The 20,652-nt window shown below is 42.8% G+C and overlaps 1 protein-coding gene across 1 annotated transcript; it reads right to left on the bottom strand.

Annotated features, from left to right (window-relative positions):
- Positions 1-1,533: 1,533 nt before the first annotated feature.
- On the bottom strand, positions 1,534-18,796 carry htra3b (HtrA serine peptidase 3b). The gene is made up of 10 exons (XM_034078504.1): positions 18,049-18,796; positions 9,762-9,861; positions 9,295-9,427; positions 8,998-9,087; positions 4,495-4,689; positions 4,337-4,369; positions 3,968-4,082; positions 3,837-3,894; positions 3,189-3,284; positions 1,534-3,073 (listed from the first exon to the last, which is right to left on the bottom strand). Exons 1-10 carry the CDS (start codon positions 18,461-18,463, stop codon positions 2,905-2,907), a joined length of 1,404 nt encoding a protein of 467 aa, XP_033934395.1. The 5' UTR covers positions 18,464-18,796; the 3' UTR covers positions 1,534-2,904.
- Between the last annotated feature and the right edge of the window lie 1,856 nt (positions 18,797-20,652).

Raw genomic sequence — 20,652 nt, 5'->3', positions numbered from 1 at the left:
GGTTGTTCAAAATGGAAATGAAAGTTAGAAGTCAGGAATATCTCTATTGGGAGTGTCTGTGAAGAAGCTTGATCAGAAACCAACTGAACTGTTTATTGAACTGTGTATTGGAGTTGTGGCAATGCTCTGGGCTTCTTCCGGATGTCTGAGCTCGGTCTCTAAAGGTTAAGCTAGAAACAATATAAACGTATTACATTTTTGTTATTATTTCGATCACGACTCAGGGCTCATGCTTACAGTTGCAGGTTGATCAACTTGTGAACAGCTTACCCTTCAGACTCATTTCTTCCTTCGACACAAATGTCTGGTATAATGCTGCGTTCCATCTTCTTTGGAAGTCGAGGTGGGAACTGGGAGTGACGTCACACCGAGTTGACTGCGTTCCAGTAGCACAAGTCAGAAAAAGTTGGACCTCCGCAGGAAACTAGTTCCTCTTGTTTACATCTTTAGCAGTCACCACTGTTAGCAATACCGGTTGATAACCACACTTTATTTTGCATTTTGTCAATACAAACATCGTCCCAAGATATCCACAGATCCAAGACGAGCAGTGCCACATGTACAGTTGGTTTAATGTGACACAAACAATACAGAAGAGCTAAACATGTTATCAGTAAGTGATGCGGTATACCTCCGAGATTCCAAGTAGGAAGTCCGACCTCCAGTTAAAATTCCCGACAAAATTACGACAAGTCTCACTTGGATCAGCATGCATGGCTCCTAACCCTTTACCTCCACCTTCACCGCCATAGTTCCATGGCCTAGACTTTAAGGCCCTGACATTTGGAATGGTCTTCCTTTGTCTACTTGAACTGTTATGTATGTTTTTCTTTGCGTTTCCTTTGTGAATGTTTTAAATGGATCATTTATTTTTTTACTTTTGGCATTCAATCCCACTTTTAATACTTGACACCTTTGGATACTTCTTGTTGATATCATAAAAGCAATGGGGTTGAACACCGGCCAATAAAGCAATATTTCCCACAAACGGCTGCAGACCAGTGCCAGGCCGCGTTTAAGAATACAAGCGGAAAAGTCCTGTATTTTCCTCATCATTGCCCCAACAATGGTATACAGATGTGTTACTGCAGTATATTTGATAGTCAAATTGTGTAAGGACACTGTTTTTTTTTAACTTCTTGTGAGTAACCACAATATTGACCATGACCCTGAGGGAGACTACCCACTGAGTTAAACATAAACTCTTGACCTGTCGGAGCTGGGAGGGAAAGAGTGATTATGTCTGAGAACGATAAACATCTGTCTGCTGTGACTCCATCGCTGAACCCTACCAACAGTTTCCTCAGAGTTTTTCCGCTTCATTTAAGTATCGGAGACTTTTGCACTCAGGAATGTTGATGACTTGCCATAAGAAGCGCTCCGTTTTGTTCCTTACAGACTGGTGGTTTGTACGATTGTGCTGAATAAATGTCCCCCGAGTCATTGCCTGTGAAATTGAGGTGGGGAAATGTTGACAGCATGATGAAGACTTTGCATTTCCACACCATTATAAATAAATAAATAAAACAATGATTCTGTGCAACCTTTATTTGTGTAAAAAGCTGCTTCCAAAGGCTGTTTCAGAGGATCGCTTTGTTGGCAACTTACATGTAAACATTTAGTTTTTGTCAATAGGATAAAAGTACAAACAGTTCTGAACCAGAGCAGAAGCAGTCGTGAGACAAAAGATCTGCTCACATTTGGTGCTCTTCATTCCATCATCATGTAAATGTAATAAACACACGTGTTTCACATTTGTTTAAGACAACATTCAGCAATAGAGAAATATGCCAACCATAAAGCAATATAACGTGACAGCGTTTAACATTTCAAAACAAACACTGGAAACTCAATGCTGAAAAATACAAAAGTAAGTTGGCAAATGCCCACATGATAAAAAGCAAAAGTTGCGATTGGGCAATCAGAAGTTCAGTTAGCTGAATGTTGACCTCATTCTGTTTATTCTAGAGGTTCTTTAAAATGTCAGCCTTCCTTTTTGGAAAAAGCTGACTGACCTATATTCATTATTTTAAATAGAACCATTTTCATGCGGAAAGCAAGTAAGCTTCCATTGCAGGTTTTACAGACTCAACCCGTGAAGGAATATCCTTCAGCAACACCCCGGAGTCCTTAACTCACACAGCTGACATACAGGAACACTCACTGGTTTAGGTCAGGAAAGACTGTCCGTCACCCGCAGTGGAACATTCTGTCTCTTGTTTTAAGGCCCAACCCTAATCCTAATTGTATATATTTTTTAAATGGTGCGCAGTGTAGTACAAGGCACACACAGTACATTGACGCTTTGGTTTTCTTTTAAGAATATGATCTAGGGATAAAAGTGCTGACAACACCAGGACATAAGGGTCAAGTGCAGGCTAAACCTTTGTTGGATTTCATCTGAGTTTTGTGGACTTGGATAATGCTTTTGTCGAGGAAATGCTAAAGAGAAATGTCCCTATCATCATTATAATCTAATTGAAATGTTTCAATTCCACAGTACATTCATCAACTTTGCTTTTTTGTGATGTGCACCATATGTTATAGCCTCATAATAACATACTTTGAGGTACTTGTAAAGCAAATGTGTTTACTGGTGATCAAAGTGGGAAAAAAATATGGGATCCGGTTCATGAATTCCTGTATATGTGCGCCTGTTGCACGTTGACCCTGGTTTAAACATGTGGAAGGCACAGTTGTACATCCTTGATACCTAAACAGCATTGCACCATATGGTCCATGGGATCCTTGTATTTGGTACAGTCCACAGCCAGTATTCAAAGATGTTCTTGCTTGACAGAAGTCCAGCTGCAGTGTTGCAGTGCTTCCACTATCCAATGTCATTAGCACAAATAGGGCCTTACATGTAGTTCTAACTCTGCGAGAGAGCAGTGCTTTCGTTGTCTACTGCATGATGACATCAGGTTCGATGTTAAAGAGCAGGTCATCATTGTCCCTCCTGACCTCCAACAGCAACGCCGTCTCTTCCTGCAGCGCCCCCTGCAGGTCAGCTGTGGCCATCAGAGGCTTGCCATTCAGCTTCACAATGATGTCACCATCTTTGATCCCGCCTCTGGAGACAAGGACAATGATAAAGAAAGCATTGTAAAAAGGTTAAGCATTAATTTCACTTCATAAATGAGTAACACTGCTTTTATTTGAGGAACACATAAATAATGTAGACCTACTTCTCTGCAGGTGAGTGAGGAACAACCTCATGGACATAAATCCCACTGGTGACATTAGGGAAGTCTGGGTTCTGCAGTTTTAGCTCTTCGATTAGCCTGGAAAAAGCATATATACAGTCTCTTAAAGAAAGTCCATCTAGGTAAACATTACTATCCCAAATAGGGGAAACCAACCTTGTATTAGGCTAAGATAGGCCTTCTTTAGAAAAAGAATGACATTTCCTCTTCAGTTTTCTCACAAGCCACTACATATTGTGTTTATATGAAAGAGTTGTTGAGAACATATCCTGAACATATGTAAGAAGAAACATACCTCATAGTTTGGCTTGTTAGACAAAGTTTCTGGTCCAATAGTAGCTTCTTATTAGAATGTGTAAATAACCTAACTTTTACCAGAAAGAAAGGTTTAAGTCTTTTTAAACACTGTAAAAATAAAGTTCAAGCTGACAAGCAGCCAATTCAGTTAGAATAAAAAGAACATTTCTATCAGATAAATAAAGTTTGTAAGGGTCACAATTTAGGGTGTTTTCTAATCAGTAAATGTGAATAAAAGAGGACCCAAAATAGATCCCTGTGGGACACCTTCGCTTCCTTCTTTATTTTCCATATTTGCCAACTAAACAATCATATTAGTCAGTTCAGACTTACGCTTGTGTGATGGTCAGCATCCTGATCCCAATGAACCGCTTCTTTACTGACCTCACATCTGTAAGAGACTCCAGTTAGTTTCTACATATTCAGCAGGATTCTCACAGGTGTTTAATCCTAGCATGGCTCACCTTTGTTGTGCTTATCTAGAGACTCATTGAGGAAGCGAGTGATCCTGTCGGAGGGAATGGCAAACGAGATTCCTGCTGCAACCTTCAAGGTGTTGATGCCGATCACCTCCCCGTCCTCGAAAATTAAAAAGACACAGCAATAAAACATCAATGTTTGAATTTTGTTAGGATTTGTTTCTTCTTCAAGGCAAGTTACAGGTATTACAACTGTAGAAAAAGTGACTTAGTTTGCTATCCAGGATTAAGAGTTCCGGTTTTGGGGCAGCGCAAAGCTAGGACTCGGACATTGGCAGTATTTTCACAAGTTTAACAACCAGAGAAAGGTATTTTACAGAAATTAAGCTTTGAGGTAAGAAACAACAATCTTACCAAATTGACAAGGGGTCCTCCTGAATTCCCGTACTATAAAGAAAGACACAAAATCCAGTATACATCACGATATGACTTTTTAACAACCTTTTGAACTGCTTAACAATCATTTTTTAAACAAAGCACATGTTTTCGGCCTTCCTACAGTATATTCTCACATTGATAATAGCGTCCGTCTGGATGTAGTCCATGTCGGAGTCCCTGAGGCCCAGTTCTTTGCCGTCTCTCTGGGCAGTGCTGACGATGCCGGTGGTGACGGTGTTCTGGAGGGCGAAGGGGCTGCCGATGGCAACGACAAACTCCCCGGGCCTCAGGTCTGCACTGTGGCCCAGCAACAATACAGGCAGTTTGTTCTGGGAAGAGGAACAGACAAAGGGTAAGAGAGCACTGCAGTATCAACCCATTTCATTTCCAATTCACCTTATTTGCTTTGGACTGTGGAATGAAACTGGAGCACATGGAGGAAGCCCACTCTGACATTGTGAGAAAAAAGGAACTCAACACTTTCTTGTTGCACCTCGTCTGTACTTTTGTCTAATATAAATAAGTAAGAAGGGACCAAGGAATGATCTAAATCACTATTAGCCATTCCCTTTTTGCTAGCCAAAACTAGCCAGTTACATTCTGTTGTCGATTTAAACAAAGGGATGTGTAACATTGAATTTGACCAGAGGTTGCACTGCAATGTAGAAGACACTCATAAAAGCGTTAAAGAGGGAATAACTTTTAATGTTCAGCACCATGTGTTTAGATCGTCGTGGTTTTTTTGGACTGTTTCCAAAGGAGCACTTCTCTAAAACTGGTGGATAATAAAAAGTGTATGTTAGTTTTTGTAATTAGAAAGTTACAGACATAAGAGCAAAGGTAAAAAAATATGATCCTGTTTGTCAAATGTTACATTTTTTGTTTTTCTGCTGCTCCCTTGCTCATGAATCTACCATCCACCCCATTTGAACCGTGTGCCAAAAGCTTATTCATACATTTTGCACACTCCGGAAAATAAGGTTCAAATCTGTTTTAAAAATATAACTGCCATGACTTCAGCTTTTGACACGTGAGTGCTTTAACTGCTGTTTAAACATTTCCAAGAACACAGTGTGCCAGTATGGCAAATAAAGGGTATCAAAACACGACCAACAATCAGCACTTTCAACAGGCCACGATGAAGACAAATTATACTAAGTGTGAAACTATAAATCACAGCCCTATGATGATGATGATGATGATGATAACAGCTGGGGTAAATATACAATGCAAAGTATAATAAAAGGACATTTATGAATAATAAATTAACTGAAATATCACTATGCAGCTATATAATGTACTATCTACACTGAACAAAAATATAAACGCAACACTTTTGTTGTTGCTCCCATTTTTCATGAGATGAACTCAAAGATCTAAAACATTTTCTATAAACACAAAATAACCATTTCTCTCAAATATTGTTCACAAATCTGAAACAATGTGTGATAGTGAGCACTTCTCCTTTGCCGAGATAATCCATCCCACCTCACAGGTGTGGCATATCAAGATGCTGATTAGACAGCATGATTATTGCACAGGTGTGCCTTAGGCTGGCCACTCTGAAACGTGCAGTTTTGCTTTATTGGGGGGGTCCGAAAACCAGTCAGTATCTGGTGTGAGGGGTAGGATTAGGGGTAGGGGTAGGGTTAGGGTAATGTTGTGAATCGAGTGGCCTGTGTTCGTCGTCCATAACATACGCCTGCCCATACCATAACCCCACCACCACCATGGGCCACTCGATTCACAACATTACCCTAACCCTACCCCTACCCCTACCCCTACCCCTACCCCTCATACCAGATACTGACTGGTTTTCGGACCCCCCAAGACATATACACAAGAAAGTAAAATGGAAATATGGGTCGAGGTCAAAGAGAAAAGGGAGTAAAAGAATGGAGCTGAGTAGAAACACATGCTCAGCAGACAGACTGAGTAACCCTGCGTAAGAGAAGGAATGAGCAGAAAGGATTTCTTTAAGGTGGAGTGCTTTGGATTGTGTTTCTTCCACTCACTCCTCCCCGTCTTGGTCCTGGGATGTCAACTGAGGTTCACTTGAGATTGTTTTTGGAAATCAGATATTCGTCCATTGAATGACCCGCCTTTTGATTTCTTCATCTCAACAAGCACATCTTGTGTGGCAAAATATTGTTTCAAGAGAAAGTTTCCACACATGCAAAAAAAGGCATCTACAATGTGGATATCTTCAAACACATTCGCTCTCTCAACTCTTCATTATCAGGGCTCGATCAGGACCCACTGGGTTGAGTCACTCAAATGGAAGTCCTTCAGGACAAAGGACTTCTTCAACTCAACTCTAGCACCTCCGTAATCTCAAGATCCCCAGCTCTGCTGTGAAAGGATAACTGTCTGTCAAGATATGCGTTCTTCTTCTTCTTCTTCTTCTTCTTCTTCTTCTTCTTCTTCTTCTTCTTCTTCTTCTTCTTCTTCTTCTTCTTCTTCTTCTTCTTCTCTGTAGTGACTCTAGGTTTACAATCATGGTTTGATAATGTAACATAGGTTACTTATACGTTGAGTAAGTGTGGGACACAAGTTCAAATAAGTCAATGTTTACTTGTTTGTTTCACATGGGACACAAAGGCTTTTCTCCTGGGTGATAGTCCTGTGTCCAAGCAACTCTGCCACACTTCTTATATGACACCACCTGATGTCCTCCTTTACTCCCATCATAATTTACCACAACAACGAGAGGTAGCCCTGCTAGCGTCAAACTGATTCTGGTGTGATTGGAGAATGGAGCGTCATCATTTCACTTGTAGTTCCACTGCACTAGTATTTGACGAGTTGATAGAGATGGAAGGCATTCCAATTCTCGCAAAACTTTGAATGTTAGTGGGAGAAGGACAAAGAGCAATCTAAACTTTCTCAGGTCGTGACAGCACATCTGGTTTACTGGAGGGGGGGTTTAGTATTTCCATTCAAACCAAAACCTTAATCTAATCGTGTTATAGCCTAATACTAACCGTCTGCATGATGCATGCACAGACCTTGATCTCGGTTTGAAGAAGCTAAATGTTATCGTCAAAAATATTATTGATGCCAGGCTTATCAACTGTGTTGAAGTTCTGCCCGGTAAAACAACACACTACTAAAACGCCTGGTGGGAATTGACGTAAGAGTGTCACACTGGGAACATTCCCCTGTGATCCCTTTGCTGGGAAGCACTGTGGATGTCTCAAGATGCTCTCAAGTTCTGCTGTGAACCCACCCTGCAGTGTTAACACCACTGTGATCCTGGACACACACACACACACACACACACACACACACACACATTACTTATTGAGTGCTAACGGAGGCCATGGGGCGAGCGGACCAACGCTACTCTGAGTCATCACTGTAAACAGAAACTGTGTTGTTTATGTCTAAAGTTTATCCTAAGGCTTTACAGCCACGTTGGAAGCATTTTCTATCTCAAATAAACATTTACCTTGTGTTTTTAATTGGTTTTCAAACTTGCTTTATAGCATATGTGTTCTCTTGTATTGACGCTACAACCCTCTGCCCTCTGCTGTTGGTGTCAAAAAGGTCCTTGGAGCCATATTTGAAGAACGTCAAGAATGTTTGATGACCAGCTCATAAAACACTGCTCAACAGCACCACTAGTGGTCAACACCAGGGCTGCTTCTACAGTCGACAGTCCACTAGATTATGGTGGCAAACGTTAGCAAAAGAAAACGAGGCAGTGATATTGCAACAGTAAATGCAGCCTAAACCCAACAGTAACAAGGTTTCATCTCAATAAGTAAACCTCTTCCAATTAAATCATTCTTAGTATTCTTGCAAAACTTGACCAGGCCTTTTTAAAACAACAGGTTATTACGTAAGGTCATTACAATTCTAGTAGCTATCTGACAGGCACTCAATAATGGCTGGATTTTATAAAACTGTGTACACACATCCAGAACACTTCCATAAAGCATTACACCAAAACACACTCCAGAATGTGTCACTTGTTTCACATGTGGGGGTTCTCTGGGATTAGACAAATTACTGTTCCCAGTACTTTCCTTAATTCTTAATAAATATGTATTGAATTCAATGCTGGATCCTTTCTGTGTGGAGTCTGCACCGGTTTCCTCCAGCAGTCCAACAAAATGTCACAAAGACAAATGTGCAGCTCCAAAGAATGGCTGTCGGTGTGAATGCGAGCACGAGGCTAATGGAGGGTGGCCCTTTCCACACAGTCCGATGTGAAATGTAGTTCACCTCTTCATCTAATGGACATGACATTGGACAACTCAAGGGCCCACCTGGAATTGAGAATTGTACTTTATATTTGAGTTTTCCCAAATGTACTTCAGTTGTACACTAGATGTTGATCTGAAGCACATCTGGTTTGGAACTTGTATCTGGGTTAGGCTTAGCATGCCAGAAGAAAATATAAAACATTTGGGAAATCTTGTCTTCCAGTACTGGAGATGGAAATGTGACCCATCACTGGAAGGTTTAAATGAAAGATGCATATCTTTGCAGGACCCCTTAACTTGCATTGACCGACTTTACTTTAAGTACTGTTTTTGTGAAAGGTTATTTGACTAGAATGGTCTTCCTCCAACTGGCCGCAGTTCTTTTGTATTTCTTTTTAAGGAAATCTCATAAAGTCATACACTCACCTGTGAATTGATTTTGATGGTAGCGATGTCTGACTTTTTGTCAATGTCTTTGATGTTGGCTTCATATACATCCCCATTTTGCATCTGGACCTTCAGAGAGAATGGAAGGAATAACCATATTAAATACAAAAAAGAATTCATAGCATGACAGGATTTGGTTTCATCCATTTGTAATAAGTTGGCTTTGATTAGGGTACAATATAACTGTGTGTTGTTCATTTTCTGCAACTTGTATAGTTGAATGATGTAGTATAGTATTTAAAATGAAGTACACATGATTAAACAGCATTTCAGTACCTTGAGGTGCTGTTGACCGGACACTGGCGTAGTGCTGGAGACTACGTGTGCATTGCTTACAATCAGTCCGTTTTCTGACATCAAAAACCCAGATCCACTAGACAGAGGGATGTTCCGCCCAAAGAGAGGATGCCTGGGGTACGATAACAACAAGTTGGCTGAACTAGTTTCATCAAATTAAGTGCTCAAATATTGGTAATCCCATTATCTGAAGTTTAACGCTTAGGATAATAAATAGATAACAGAATAGCTTGTATTTCAAGGTAATACATACTAATCATGACTCTCTGGACATTATATAAAGTGTCTACCAGAGTAAGCCCCACTAGAAATAGGATATTACATCTACCATATGAAACTCCTTCGCTTAATCATATTGGCAACGTTTTTTGTTATGGATTCTAAAAGTGTACCTTTTAAATGTGTCATCACACACATGCACACACACACATGCACACAGTTAGTACCTGAGGAAGAGCTCGATGTGGACCACAGCAGGAGCGATTTTCTCCACCACGTCGGCTATGAAGTTGAACTTGTAACGAGGACTGGCAGCATTTGGAGGACCTATACTGGCAAGAATAATTATGTATTTTAATAACCAGTCAATATCCATATGTTAAAATGGTTAGGGTTAAAAGAAAGGTAAACCTGGGTATCACCTACACATGCTTTTGGGAGAATATGGGTTAGGCCAATGATGTGAGTTTAGGCTTTATATAATATAAATAGAAAACAATATGGGATCTATGATGGATCCCTGGGGCACTCCAAAACAATACTGGGTAAACAGTTGTGAAACTCATAGTACTAAATAAACTATGCAAAAGCAGAACCACTGACACCACTTTTTATGAGCAGCTTTTAAAAATAGTGAGCACATTTGGATCAATGGTAATTACCACTGTTGTATTGTGTATTGTAATTTACCCATTAGGATATACACTAAGTGTGCCATGCTTAACAGTCTCTGTTGTTGGCTCGTACATCCTTTTTCTCTGAGCTTCCTGATTTCATTCCTGAAATATGCCCTCAACCTGTCCTCTCTGCCCCACTGCCCTGACATTAAAGCCCCTTGTGTTATGAAGGTGTTTCTGCATGTGAACGGTCTGCAGTCACAAACCCTCAAAGTGCACCCTGTAGCGAGTAAACCTCTAACACAGAGAAGACCTGTCTGCTGCCCCAGAACGCCTCGCAGGACATTTTTCTTTTTCCATTGTTTACTTCCTGGGTATGGTGACGTGCCCATACCCAAATGGACCCATTGGTCCAAATGGACAAATCCGTGGAGCTCCTCACACACACACACACACTCTTTTAGCGGCAAAACTGTGGCGCGCTTACACTGTAGGTGTGTAGGGGGGGGATGCAGGTGCTAGTGGAGCCTCGCAGATGGGGCTGCTGCAGCCCCTCAGCACTCAGAAACTCCCAAGTCACTCATCCTCAATCATTTGAGACTTGCCGGTCAGTCATCCATATCTTTTTGAGTTCACCACGCCCGTAGGAATGTAATACTCCAGTGATGTTTGAAGTTTAAACCCAGACAAAATAAAAGGTTTGGGTTCAAAGAGAAATGTAAATAGAGTCTGCCACAACTGTAGCCTGCAGGGACTTCCTGTTTCCTCAGCTCATATCGGTGTGTGTGTGTGTGTGTGTGTGTGTGTGTGTGTGTGTGTGTGTGTGTGTGTGTGTGTGTGTGTGTGTGTGTGTGTGTGTGTGTGCGGTGTGTGTGTGTGTGCGTGTGTGTGTGTGTGTGTGTGTGTGTGTGTGTGTGTGTGTGTGTGTGTGTGTGTGTGTGTGTGTGTGTGTGTGTGTGTTGTAGCCTCCTGAGGGGGGATTTCTTGATGATTGTAGCAGTCAGTAGGGAAATCTGGTTCACTCATCAGCACTGGCCACTCTGTCTGCCTGTCCAACACAACATATCCCATCAGCCACTGCTCAGACTGGCAGGACATATGCTTTTACTGTATGTGCTGTTGTTAAAAGGATGATTCCAAATATGTGTTGACCCTTAATCATTCTTTAAACATCAGCAACAGGCAAATGTTTCCTCAAAGATATGTTAAACTAATGGAATGTGTTCCATGTAATCTACTGGGCACATGCATGCACCCCCACCAACAAAGGCCTTTCGATTGTGGACGCTCAGTGACCTTTTGTAAAGCCATGCCAGAATTGGGTAATAATGATATAATTTGTTTTGAACTAAAATAGTGAACCTAATGTCTGGAGGAGATGAGGCGGAAACTGAAGGTCGACCTTTGTTTGGAACATTGTGGTAAGGCTGCATTTCCTCCAGGCAGTGGGCATGCTCTACTTTGACCAGTTTACCACATGGACAGTTCAGACTGCAGAGATGAGGAGAATTCAGGACACATGAAGAGAGTAAAACAGCATGTAGGGAAGTACGTGTCATTATAAAATGGCCAATAACTTTTCTTCCCGGTTGGTTTTTAATGGAGACAGTAGTCTAATAAATAGCTGGGAACGGCAGCAGGAGCATCTTACTCAGTGGGACAGAGGAAATGAGAAACATGTACGAGAGTGAGGAGAGCAGAAGGACTATAAAACAGCAGATGCTGGCATTGTTCCACAAGTGTGTGCTTGTATGTGTGTGTATCTGCCATCATGATCACTTTGTATTTCCTCCGCTAAGAAAGTTCTGTTTTTGTCTGTCAGGATTACGGAAAACTGCTGGCCCGATTTTCATGAAACTTGGTGTTGTGGTGAATAATGGGCGAGGGAATAAGACATTTCATTTGGAGTGGATCAAATCACAGGCAGATAAACAAATGCAGAGACCTGGTGTGCTTTAACTTGTGTTAATATTGCAAGATTGTTGCTGTTTTGCCATGAGGCGCATTCACACCGCAGTACTGTTCCCACAAAGGTTCATCAGAACTTAGTTCATGAGAACTCTTTAGTTCTCATGAACTAAGTTCAGATCGCGTTCACACCGGAATAAGTTCCTGGGGGAGGATCAGGCAAATGAAGCCGCTGACGTCACTTCTTCTTCTTCTGCTTTGGGTTTACTGGCAGGCCGCAAACCACTTCACGGCGTATACTGCCGCCCAAAGTCCCCGGCCGAAGCTGGGACTCCCAGCAGCTTCTACTGAAGCCTTCCGAGTAAATCACCAGAACGCCGACACCTCCTCATCTCCACCGCTCCCATGTTTTCTTTTGTGTTGCCATAAATTAGTCTCTTTCCGTTTGTGCGCTGGGCTAATGCTAATGCTAATAATGCTAATGCGAGGATAAGAAAATGGCGGCTTCACAAAACTTTTCAGAGTTTTACGGGGCGTGGTTTGCAATCCGCCAATCGAAATAGGAACCTTTTTCTCCCACGAAAGTACCTGCTCTCTAGCAGGGTTAGTGGAAAATTAATTATTAATTAATTAATCATTAGTTTAAAAGGGGGTAAAAAAGTTCTCATGAACACATTTTGGTTCCGATTTTTTTGGTGTGAACGCAACATTTCGGAACTATATCGGAACTAAAGTGGGAAAAGTACTGCGGTGTGAACGCGCCTATGGAGTCAGAATAATTCAATAATCAAAGATTTTCCAATTGGGAAGATTCACATAAAGGACCCCTCAAGCCAGAAGAACTCAAAATAGACATCAAATTAATGTTTATAATCTCTGAGATAAGATAGCACACATGTTCTTTGTAGCGTAGATTTTGTTTCCATATTACGATGTAAGCTTGTGAACACACTGAAGAAGGAATATTGACTTCCCAACTTGGGAAGAAACTGGGACGATTCCAGCAGCATTGGAATGCACCATTGGCCTCAGCAGAGGTCCACTCTCTGAGCGCGAGATGACAGTTTATTTACACTCTACTGTAGCTGAGTATTCACTTGGCTCCGTCATCTCAGTGCTCAGGAGGCTCCTCCACGTGACTGAAAGCAATGGAGCCCAAAGGAAATGGAAGGATCTCTGATACTGACTTTGAAGCATTGGTTGAAGGAACCAACAAAAACGTTGTTCAAGCTCCATCCCAAACCGACTTCTTCCTGAATGACAGCTAACTGAGTGGGAATTCTGCCGTCTATCAGGTTGACAACATCCTTACTAGTTGTCACATGTCTTGAGATCTCACAGCTCAGATAAATAAGATACTTTTAAATGATGAGTACATTTTGTTTAGGACTTTCATAGGTAAGGTGAAGTCAAAGTAAACATGGTGGGGCTAGTGGTAGAATGCCAACTTTTCCACAAGAGCACTAAACCCAAAGTAAAACTGACGCTATAGGATTTTCACTTTTGGTCATAACTGATATTTGGACTTGATGTAGGCACGAGAGACATTTTTATTTTAGTATTGCTAAAGTCAGTGGAACTCATCGTCTGAGAACCATGAACATCTATGCAAAACGTGTTCCAAACTATGGTTCCACACATGAGATATTTCACAGCTTAAATTAAAACGTTGACCTCTTGGTGGAGCTATACAAGTGAGCAGATCATAAGAGTCATCCCTTTATACACTGCTGTATGGCTACACATCTCAAGTCTAGATCTACTGCTCAGCCTCAGTGAACCCTGCAGTCTGTAGAGGAAATCCCCACTACCACACATCTGCTGGGATATCATCTCCTCACACCCTTTCATGAAGCAGCTCCACTCCGACAGAAACTCTGTACAGAGCGAGGCCTGCACACGAACTCTTTTAAATCCTCTGATTAACTCGGTTATTCATTTTTGCAACAATGTCATCACTATCCCTGACATGAGCCATCATGAACGATCTTATGCTAATCATAAATATATCCATCATAAATCTATCAATTGGATTTATGATTAGAACATAATATAAGTAGGGTAGACATGTGGAGATTATCCGGCTGAACAAAACGTGCATTTATCTAACAGGTTCGTTTTCCACAGACCTTATTTCCAGCTATTTTCTAAAACCCTCCCGTTGCTTTCTGTCGAGGGAACCAGCAGCTTACTTCCGGGTTTTAGGACGCGTCACTGCACCTCATGTATAGAGTGGCGAAGTCACGCCCACCTTATTTCGGAAAAATAATGTATTGAAGTCAATGCAGAGAGAAAACGTATCTTTCGATCCCGTTTGAATTGTGCCATGAATTACAATCATTTCCAAGTCAAAAAAGTCACAGTTTGTCGTAAAACCGTTGAAATATAAGACTATGAAAAATACGCAACTAGAAAGACTACAAATCCCAGAGTCACGTAAGTGATGTCACAACTGTGTTCCTCCACTGAGAGATAGCTAAAATCAGCGCCATATAGATATAATCTATCTATATGGCGCTGGCTAAGATCAGATAACTTTAACAAGATGCCTGTGTGCTTGGTACCAGGTTGTTATCATACCAGCAACGGGTCTTGCTCGTTCTTTCGCTTCCCGTCTGATGAAAGGACCAGGAGTGGCTGGATCAAGTTAGCTACCTAGCTAGTAGCTAGCACGTTAGTTAGCATTACAGCCGTGTCATTTTTATTAACATGAAGTAACATTAAGTAACCCAACATGTTAAACAGTAAGAGTAGTAGTCATATTTCGTGAACCCTTTGAAGAGTACTGTCACCGGTGTGATCATTCCATAATACACCATTTAAGCCCGGGGGAGAAATGCTAACGCTACATTAGCATCTGCGATCTTTTCTACTTCACGCTATCTGCACAAATGGTTGACATTAAACATTAAAAAGACCAGGCAGTTCAGAGAGAATCAAAAGCAGGCAGCTTTGCATGACATTCTTCTGGACGTGTTTCATCGTGGTGATAGTGAGGGTGAGAGAGTGATAGTGAGGGTGAGAGGGTGATAGTGAGGGGAGTCAATCCCTTTTTTGACAAGACAGTAGTGACGGCCATCTTGGTGACGTGTGTTGTTCTGCGAGACCAGAGATGTAGTTCATTGAGCGTTTCACACAAACAAAGTGTTACTTCACAGTTTTACGACACATTGTTATTTGTTTGACTCGCAAAATTATCTTTTAAATTGACAAACATCATGTGTGTAATTCGTGGCTCAATTCAAACGGGATCGAAAGATAATCTTTCTCTCTCCATTGACTTCAATGCATCATTTTTTCGAAATCAGGGCCCTTTCTCATTTCATCAAATCCCCCTCCTCGACTCCTCGACTCCTCGGTCCTCCGGTAGTGACCCGGAAATGAATTTCAGCGCGCCATGTTGAAGGACATCTCATTTCTCTAAATGCACGTCGAGGACTGAGCATCGAGCATCGAGGAGGCTCTCTGGAGGAGCTCTAACCGAGGAGAGAGGAGAGAGGAGAGAGAGAGGAGAGAGGAGAGAGGAGGCTCTCTGGAGGAGCTCTAACCGAGGATACACTGATGGGTCCTCCACGGTCCTCCACGGCTCCTTTGTGGATGCATTTCCGGCAACAGTGATGTTTCAAAGAGTCGTGACGCACGGCCGGACTTATCTCAGCCAATGACAGCTCTGCATGCATCCCCTGGATATTATTTTATTAACTGCTTTCATCGCGATGCGATGTTTACAGTGAGAACAGCTGTGAGGTCCGTGCAGAAAGCAGAGCAGTGTGTATAATATATATCGCTCAGTATAACAGGCCTACTCTCTTTATTTGCTGTAGTTTAGTAGATATCTACAAAGAGTTGATATTTTAAAAATGTCTAAAACCATTTAGTGCTTCACAATAAAATACACAACGGCTGTAGCCTGTTTTAGGAACTGTGTGTGCGTGTGTGGTACAGTGTGTAGGTGTGTGTGGTACAGTGTGTGTGTGTGTGTGTGTGTGTGTGTGTGTGTGTGTGTGTGTGTGTGTGTGTGTGTGTGTGTGTGTGTGTGTGTGTGTGTGTGTGTGTGTGTGTGTGTGTGTGTGTTTATGTGTGTGTGTGTGTGTGTGTGTGTGTGTGTGTCCTCATCTGCAGCCTGTTATTGTCTCATGACACCGCCCTGTGAATGAATCAAAGTAGATATAGAAGTGGTCTTGAACACATGTGTCCCTCAGACAGAGGCTGCTGCCTCCTGTCATCATTAATGGACGTCTCTTTAAGATGGCCGCTCAGAGGAGAGGAGTTCTCATTTCTCTCACCGCCTGCTGCTTCCCCTCCTCTCTCCTCGGCTCCCCTCCTCTCTCCTCGGCTCCCCTCCTCTCTCCTCGGCTCCTCCGCTCGCATCTCCTGTGGGCGGGACTAAGGCACGAGGATAGGAGTCGAGGAGGGGAGTTAGAGAAATAAGAAAGTGCCCAGGTCCCATGGAGGTCCACCGGAAGGGGAGGGACTTCGCCACTCTATAGACCTCACAGCGGGCGGAACTTGTCATAAAGTCCGCGAAAACAAAGCCCGCCCATTTAGAGGGAAGATATGATTGGTCAATTGTACTCTCTCGTTGAGTTACTGTAGCCGGCCCTCTGTGAATGTAGAGAGGGACCAAGCTCTCCCGTCTTCACAGAAGAGACGACATTTAACCCTTCACATTCCAACAGAAACTGAACAGGCAGATTCGAAGGATTTATTTCTTTGGAAATGTTATTTTAAATACAATTAAATCAAGTTATTTTGGTAAAAATTAAATTAAAAAATAAAATGTTTTCAAATGTAATTGTTTAGAATATCTTAGGCCCTCAGAGAGGGCCTCGAGGGCCCTGACGGCTCGCCGCTGACTCTGGGTTTGGGTGGAGGAATGATCTAGGCCAGTCTGAAGGAAAGAATAACCGTAGGTGTGGTTACTTCTCACTGCCTGCTCTGTTCCAAACTGCTCACGATGTGCTTTAACAGCCTCGCCCCTAACCAGTGTCCTTTGGAGCTGTGTCCCATTACTGGGTGACCGTTCATCCGGCTCTTATTGACGTGGAGGAGTTGAGAATATCAAAAGGGCACTGCTCTCTTTAGGTAGGGCCAGACTCTCCCGATGAGTCAACGTGATACTGAAGCAGCCACCCACTGTTTAGTGAAGTCAATGTGTCTCGAGTTTGTTATTTTTGGCTGTCGCCATGTTGTTCTTTTGTCCGTCACTATCTGGGTGCTTTTGGAACAAGCAGTGACACAATGGGCTGGAGCTAAGTGCAATTGATGTGAAATAGTACTTTTTAAATTGAAAAAGTTTCAATTATTGGAGAATAATTTAAATGGGCAATTAAGAACAACCTCATTAGGAAACTATGTCCTAAGGTCATCTCTTATTAAGAGAGAACTGTTTCTCATCCCACCTCTCTGTTCCACCAGTGGACCTGCTGCTCGCCTATCAGAGAGAATGCCAGTTTAATGCGGGAGGCGTGAGGGGCAGTGGGTAGTGCGTCGGTGTTCGGATCAGGGGAGCACAGGTTCGAACCCCACTGCAGTCAGCATGTCGTTGTGTCCCTGAGACACTTCACCCCACAGTGACAGTATGTAAGTCGCTTTGGATAAAACATGTAACACGTAATGCACTTGTGAATTAGCTACATCGTTCAGACCTGCATGTGTTAGCTTGATAGTAAGACCAGACATTACATTTTTTTTGTAATTTTGTTTTGTTACGCATACGTAACATAAAACATTCTGTGCGGATCTATACAGATGTTCTATATGGATCCATTTCATTTATTCTAAGAAACTTGTCAGTGCTTTCTTCAGGGTGAATTATGTCCAAATGTGACTGTGTTTACCCGTCTGTATTCCGACTGACTTGAACTTCCAACATCACTTAACATCACAAGTAGTTTTAAAAAGGGCTCTTCTTCAGGCGCTGTTAATAATCAATCAAACCTGTTAAGTGGTCTGTTCTCCAAATAAAGCCTTAACGCAAGAATCATACCTGTGCTGTTCTCACACGGTCCCTTCTGGATCTGGGTGATGCCCGGATGTCCCTGCTGCAGAGCCTTCCTGCTGGTGGCCTTCAGCTGGCACACGTTGCCGTACGACTTCCCGTCGCTGCCACACACGTCGTTCCTGAACTTGCACCGGCAGAAGCCCTTGGAGAGCCGCTTGCTGTTGGGCTGTTTGCACTCCAGCCCGTCCCCGCAGGGCAGGTCCTCCTTGCGGCCGCACGGCTCCAGCTCGGCCTGCGCGCACACCAGGCAGCAGTGGCAGCGGTCGGGCACGTAGCCGCTGGGGCAGCTAGGACTCGGACAGGTACTCACATCGCAGCGCGTGGGACACTTGGCTTTCGGCTCTGCGCTGGCACGCTCCTGGAGGTACAGGAGCGCAGCGGCGTACAGCAGGACCTGCATTTCGAACGGAGGGTTTGGTTCGGATACACGGAAAATAAGTTTACGCAGAGATCATACTCCCCGGTTTGCCACGACTCATCACTTTCTGGAGACTTTGCCGATGGAAATCCCGAAGCATAAAGGACACAAAGACAAATGGCTCCTCGATGTTACAACATACATCAGAGTAAAGCGATCCTGATGGTGCAGCTTGCTTATATCTTGGAGCCGCGCGTGAAAGTGCGTCCAGAGGCGAGGACATCCAGTGGAGAGTGACTGAGGTGTTTCCGTCTTTTCCTTTGCACAGGCGGAGATCCACTCACACCCACTCTGCAGAGTGAGCGCCTCTCCTGCAGTGAGCCGGCCGGCCGGGGGGAGGGAGGGAGGCGGTGGGGGGGAGCTGCGCTCATGGAGGCGGGGCCACGAAGCTCATGCAGATTTTGGCATGACCTCAGAATCACACATCAAAGGCACAACCTCCTTATTTCTGGCAGGTCTCGTGTCAGTGAGTGGCTGTTAGTTACCATGGCAACACCCAAAGTTTTATAAATATTGGGGACATGAGTGCAAGGGCCTCCACAATGCAAAAACCCCTTCATTTTTTGAATACATGTCATGCAGTCTGTCAAATATAAATGTGTATCCCATGATGCTGTCTCTGAACATAGTGATACATTTTTACTTTATTTCTATGAGACATTTTTCCAAACATGGATGTACTGAGCCTTTTGATATTTTTTTAATACATTTAAACAATCATGTTCAGAACAGGCCCTTCTTACTTAAAGGGGACCTATCATGCAAAATGCACCTTTGTACATCTTTTATACATGAATATGTGTCCTCGGTGTTCCAGGGAACTCACCAAGTGTCAGAAAACACAACCCTCTCTATGTTCCTCCTTCGCCAAATCTCTAAAAAAGGGGCTGCAACGGATCTGAAAAAAACGGATCCAGATTCCAATACTTTTCTACGTCACAAAGAAGTGCTCCGCTTATTGGTCAACTCTCCACCTATCAGGGGAATGAGCCACGGCCACGTGCATTGCCAAACCTCTCATTCGCATATAGGCTATCGGCAGGCTAAATAATCAACACCCCAGTCACATCTGTGTTTTTGCCTGCTCTTGCCAGGATGTCTAAGCCAATTAAACGTTGTGCTGTTGTTGGCTGCAAGACTCGGGACAGGGGACTGCATGCAATGCCATCAGTGGAAAAAGAAATGAATCTGTGGCTAGACTTCATTTACAAGGGACATGTGCCAGAAGACCACGAAAGATTTCTGTTTGTGTGTTCCAAACATTTTACCACGGACATGTTTATTAACTTCTCTCAAGTCCAACACGGATATGCCTCCAACCTAATGCTAAACCCGGGATCAATAGAGAGGCGAAGTCACGCCCATCTACTTCCGGCCCATGGGACCCCGGAAGCGAAAAATTAACATTGAATTCAATGGAGAGAGAAAACGTATCTTTTGATCCCGTTTGAATTGTGCCACGAACTACACATATGATGTTTGACAATCTTAAACAATAAGTTCCATGTCAAAAAAGTCACATTTTGTCGTAAAACTGTTGAAATATAAGACTATGAAAAATACGGGACTACAAAGACTACAAATCCCAAATCCCATTCTGGCTCGCGTAAGTGATGTCACAGGCGATAATGCTCCAAGTGGTTGCGACTCGTAATTAAAGCGAAGAAGAAGAAGAAGAAGAAGAAGAAGAAGAAGAAGAAGAAGAAGAAGATCTCATGACTGATTATTCCCTCCAATAAATAAGAGATTGCTAAAAATAAATTCACTTTTACAAGATGCCTGTGTGCTTTGTACCAGGTTGTAATCACATAAGTGATCATACTTATAGATCATAGCTCGTTCTATCGCTTCCCGTCTGATGAAAGGACCAGGAGTCGTTGGACCAAACATCTCAGGTAATACACATGTTGTGCATGGAACACAGTCAAGCTAGCTACATAGCTAGTAGCGAGCACGTTAGTTAGCATCACATTACTTAGCCTTGACATTTGTATTAGCCTTAACATGAAGTGAACCCAAATGTTAAACAGTAAGAGTAGTCATGATGGTAAATATTTTGTGAAACATTTGAAGAGGAGCCTATCGCCCTCTCCACCAGGTGCTAAGGGGGCGGGAGGTAGGCTAACGGCACATTAGCATCTGCGATCTTTTCTACTTAATGCTATCTGCTC

The sequence above is a fragment of the Pseudochaenichthys georgianus genome, unplaced genomic scaffold (genome assembly GCF_902827115.2).
Source record: "Pseudochaenichthys georgianus unplaced genomic scaffold, fPseGeo1.2 scaffold_438_arrow_ctg1, whole genome shotgun sequence".
Taxonomy (NCBI): Eukaryota; Metazoa; Chordata; class Actinopteri; order Perciformes; family Channichthyidae; genus Pseudochaenichthys; species Pseudochaenichthys georgianus.
Note: the sequence above shows the minus strand (reverse complement) of the source record. Positions and strands in the feature narration are given on the sequence as shown.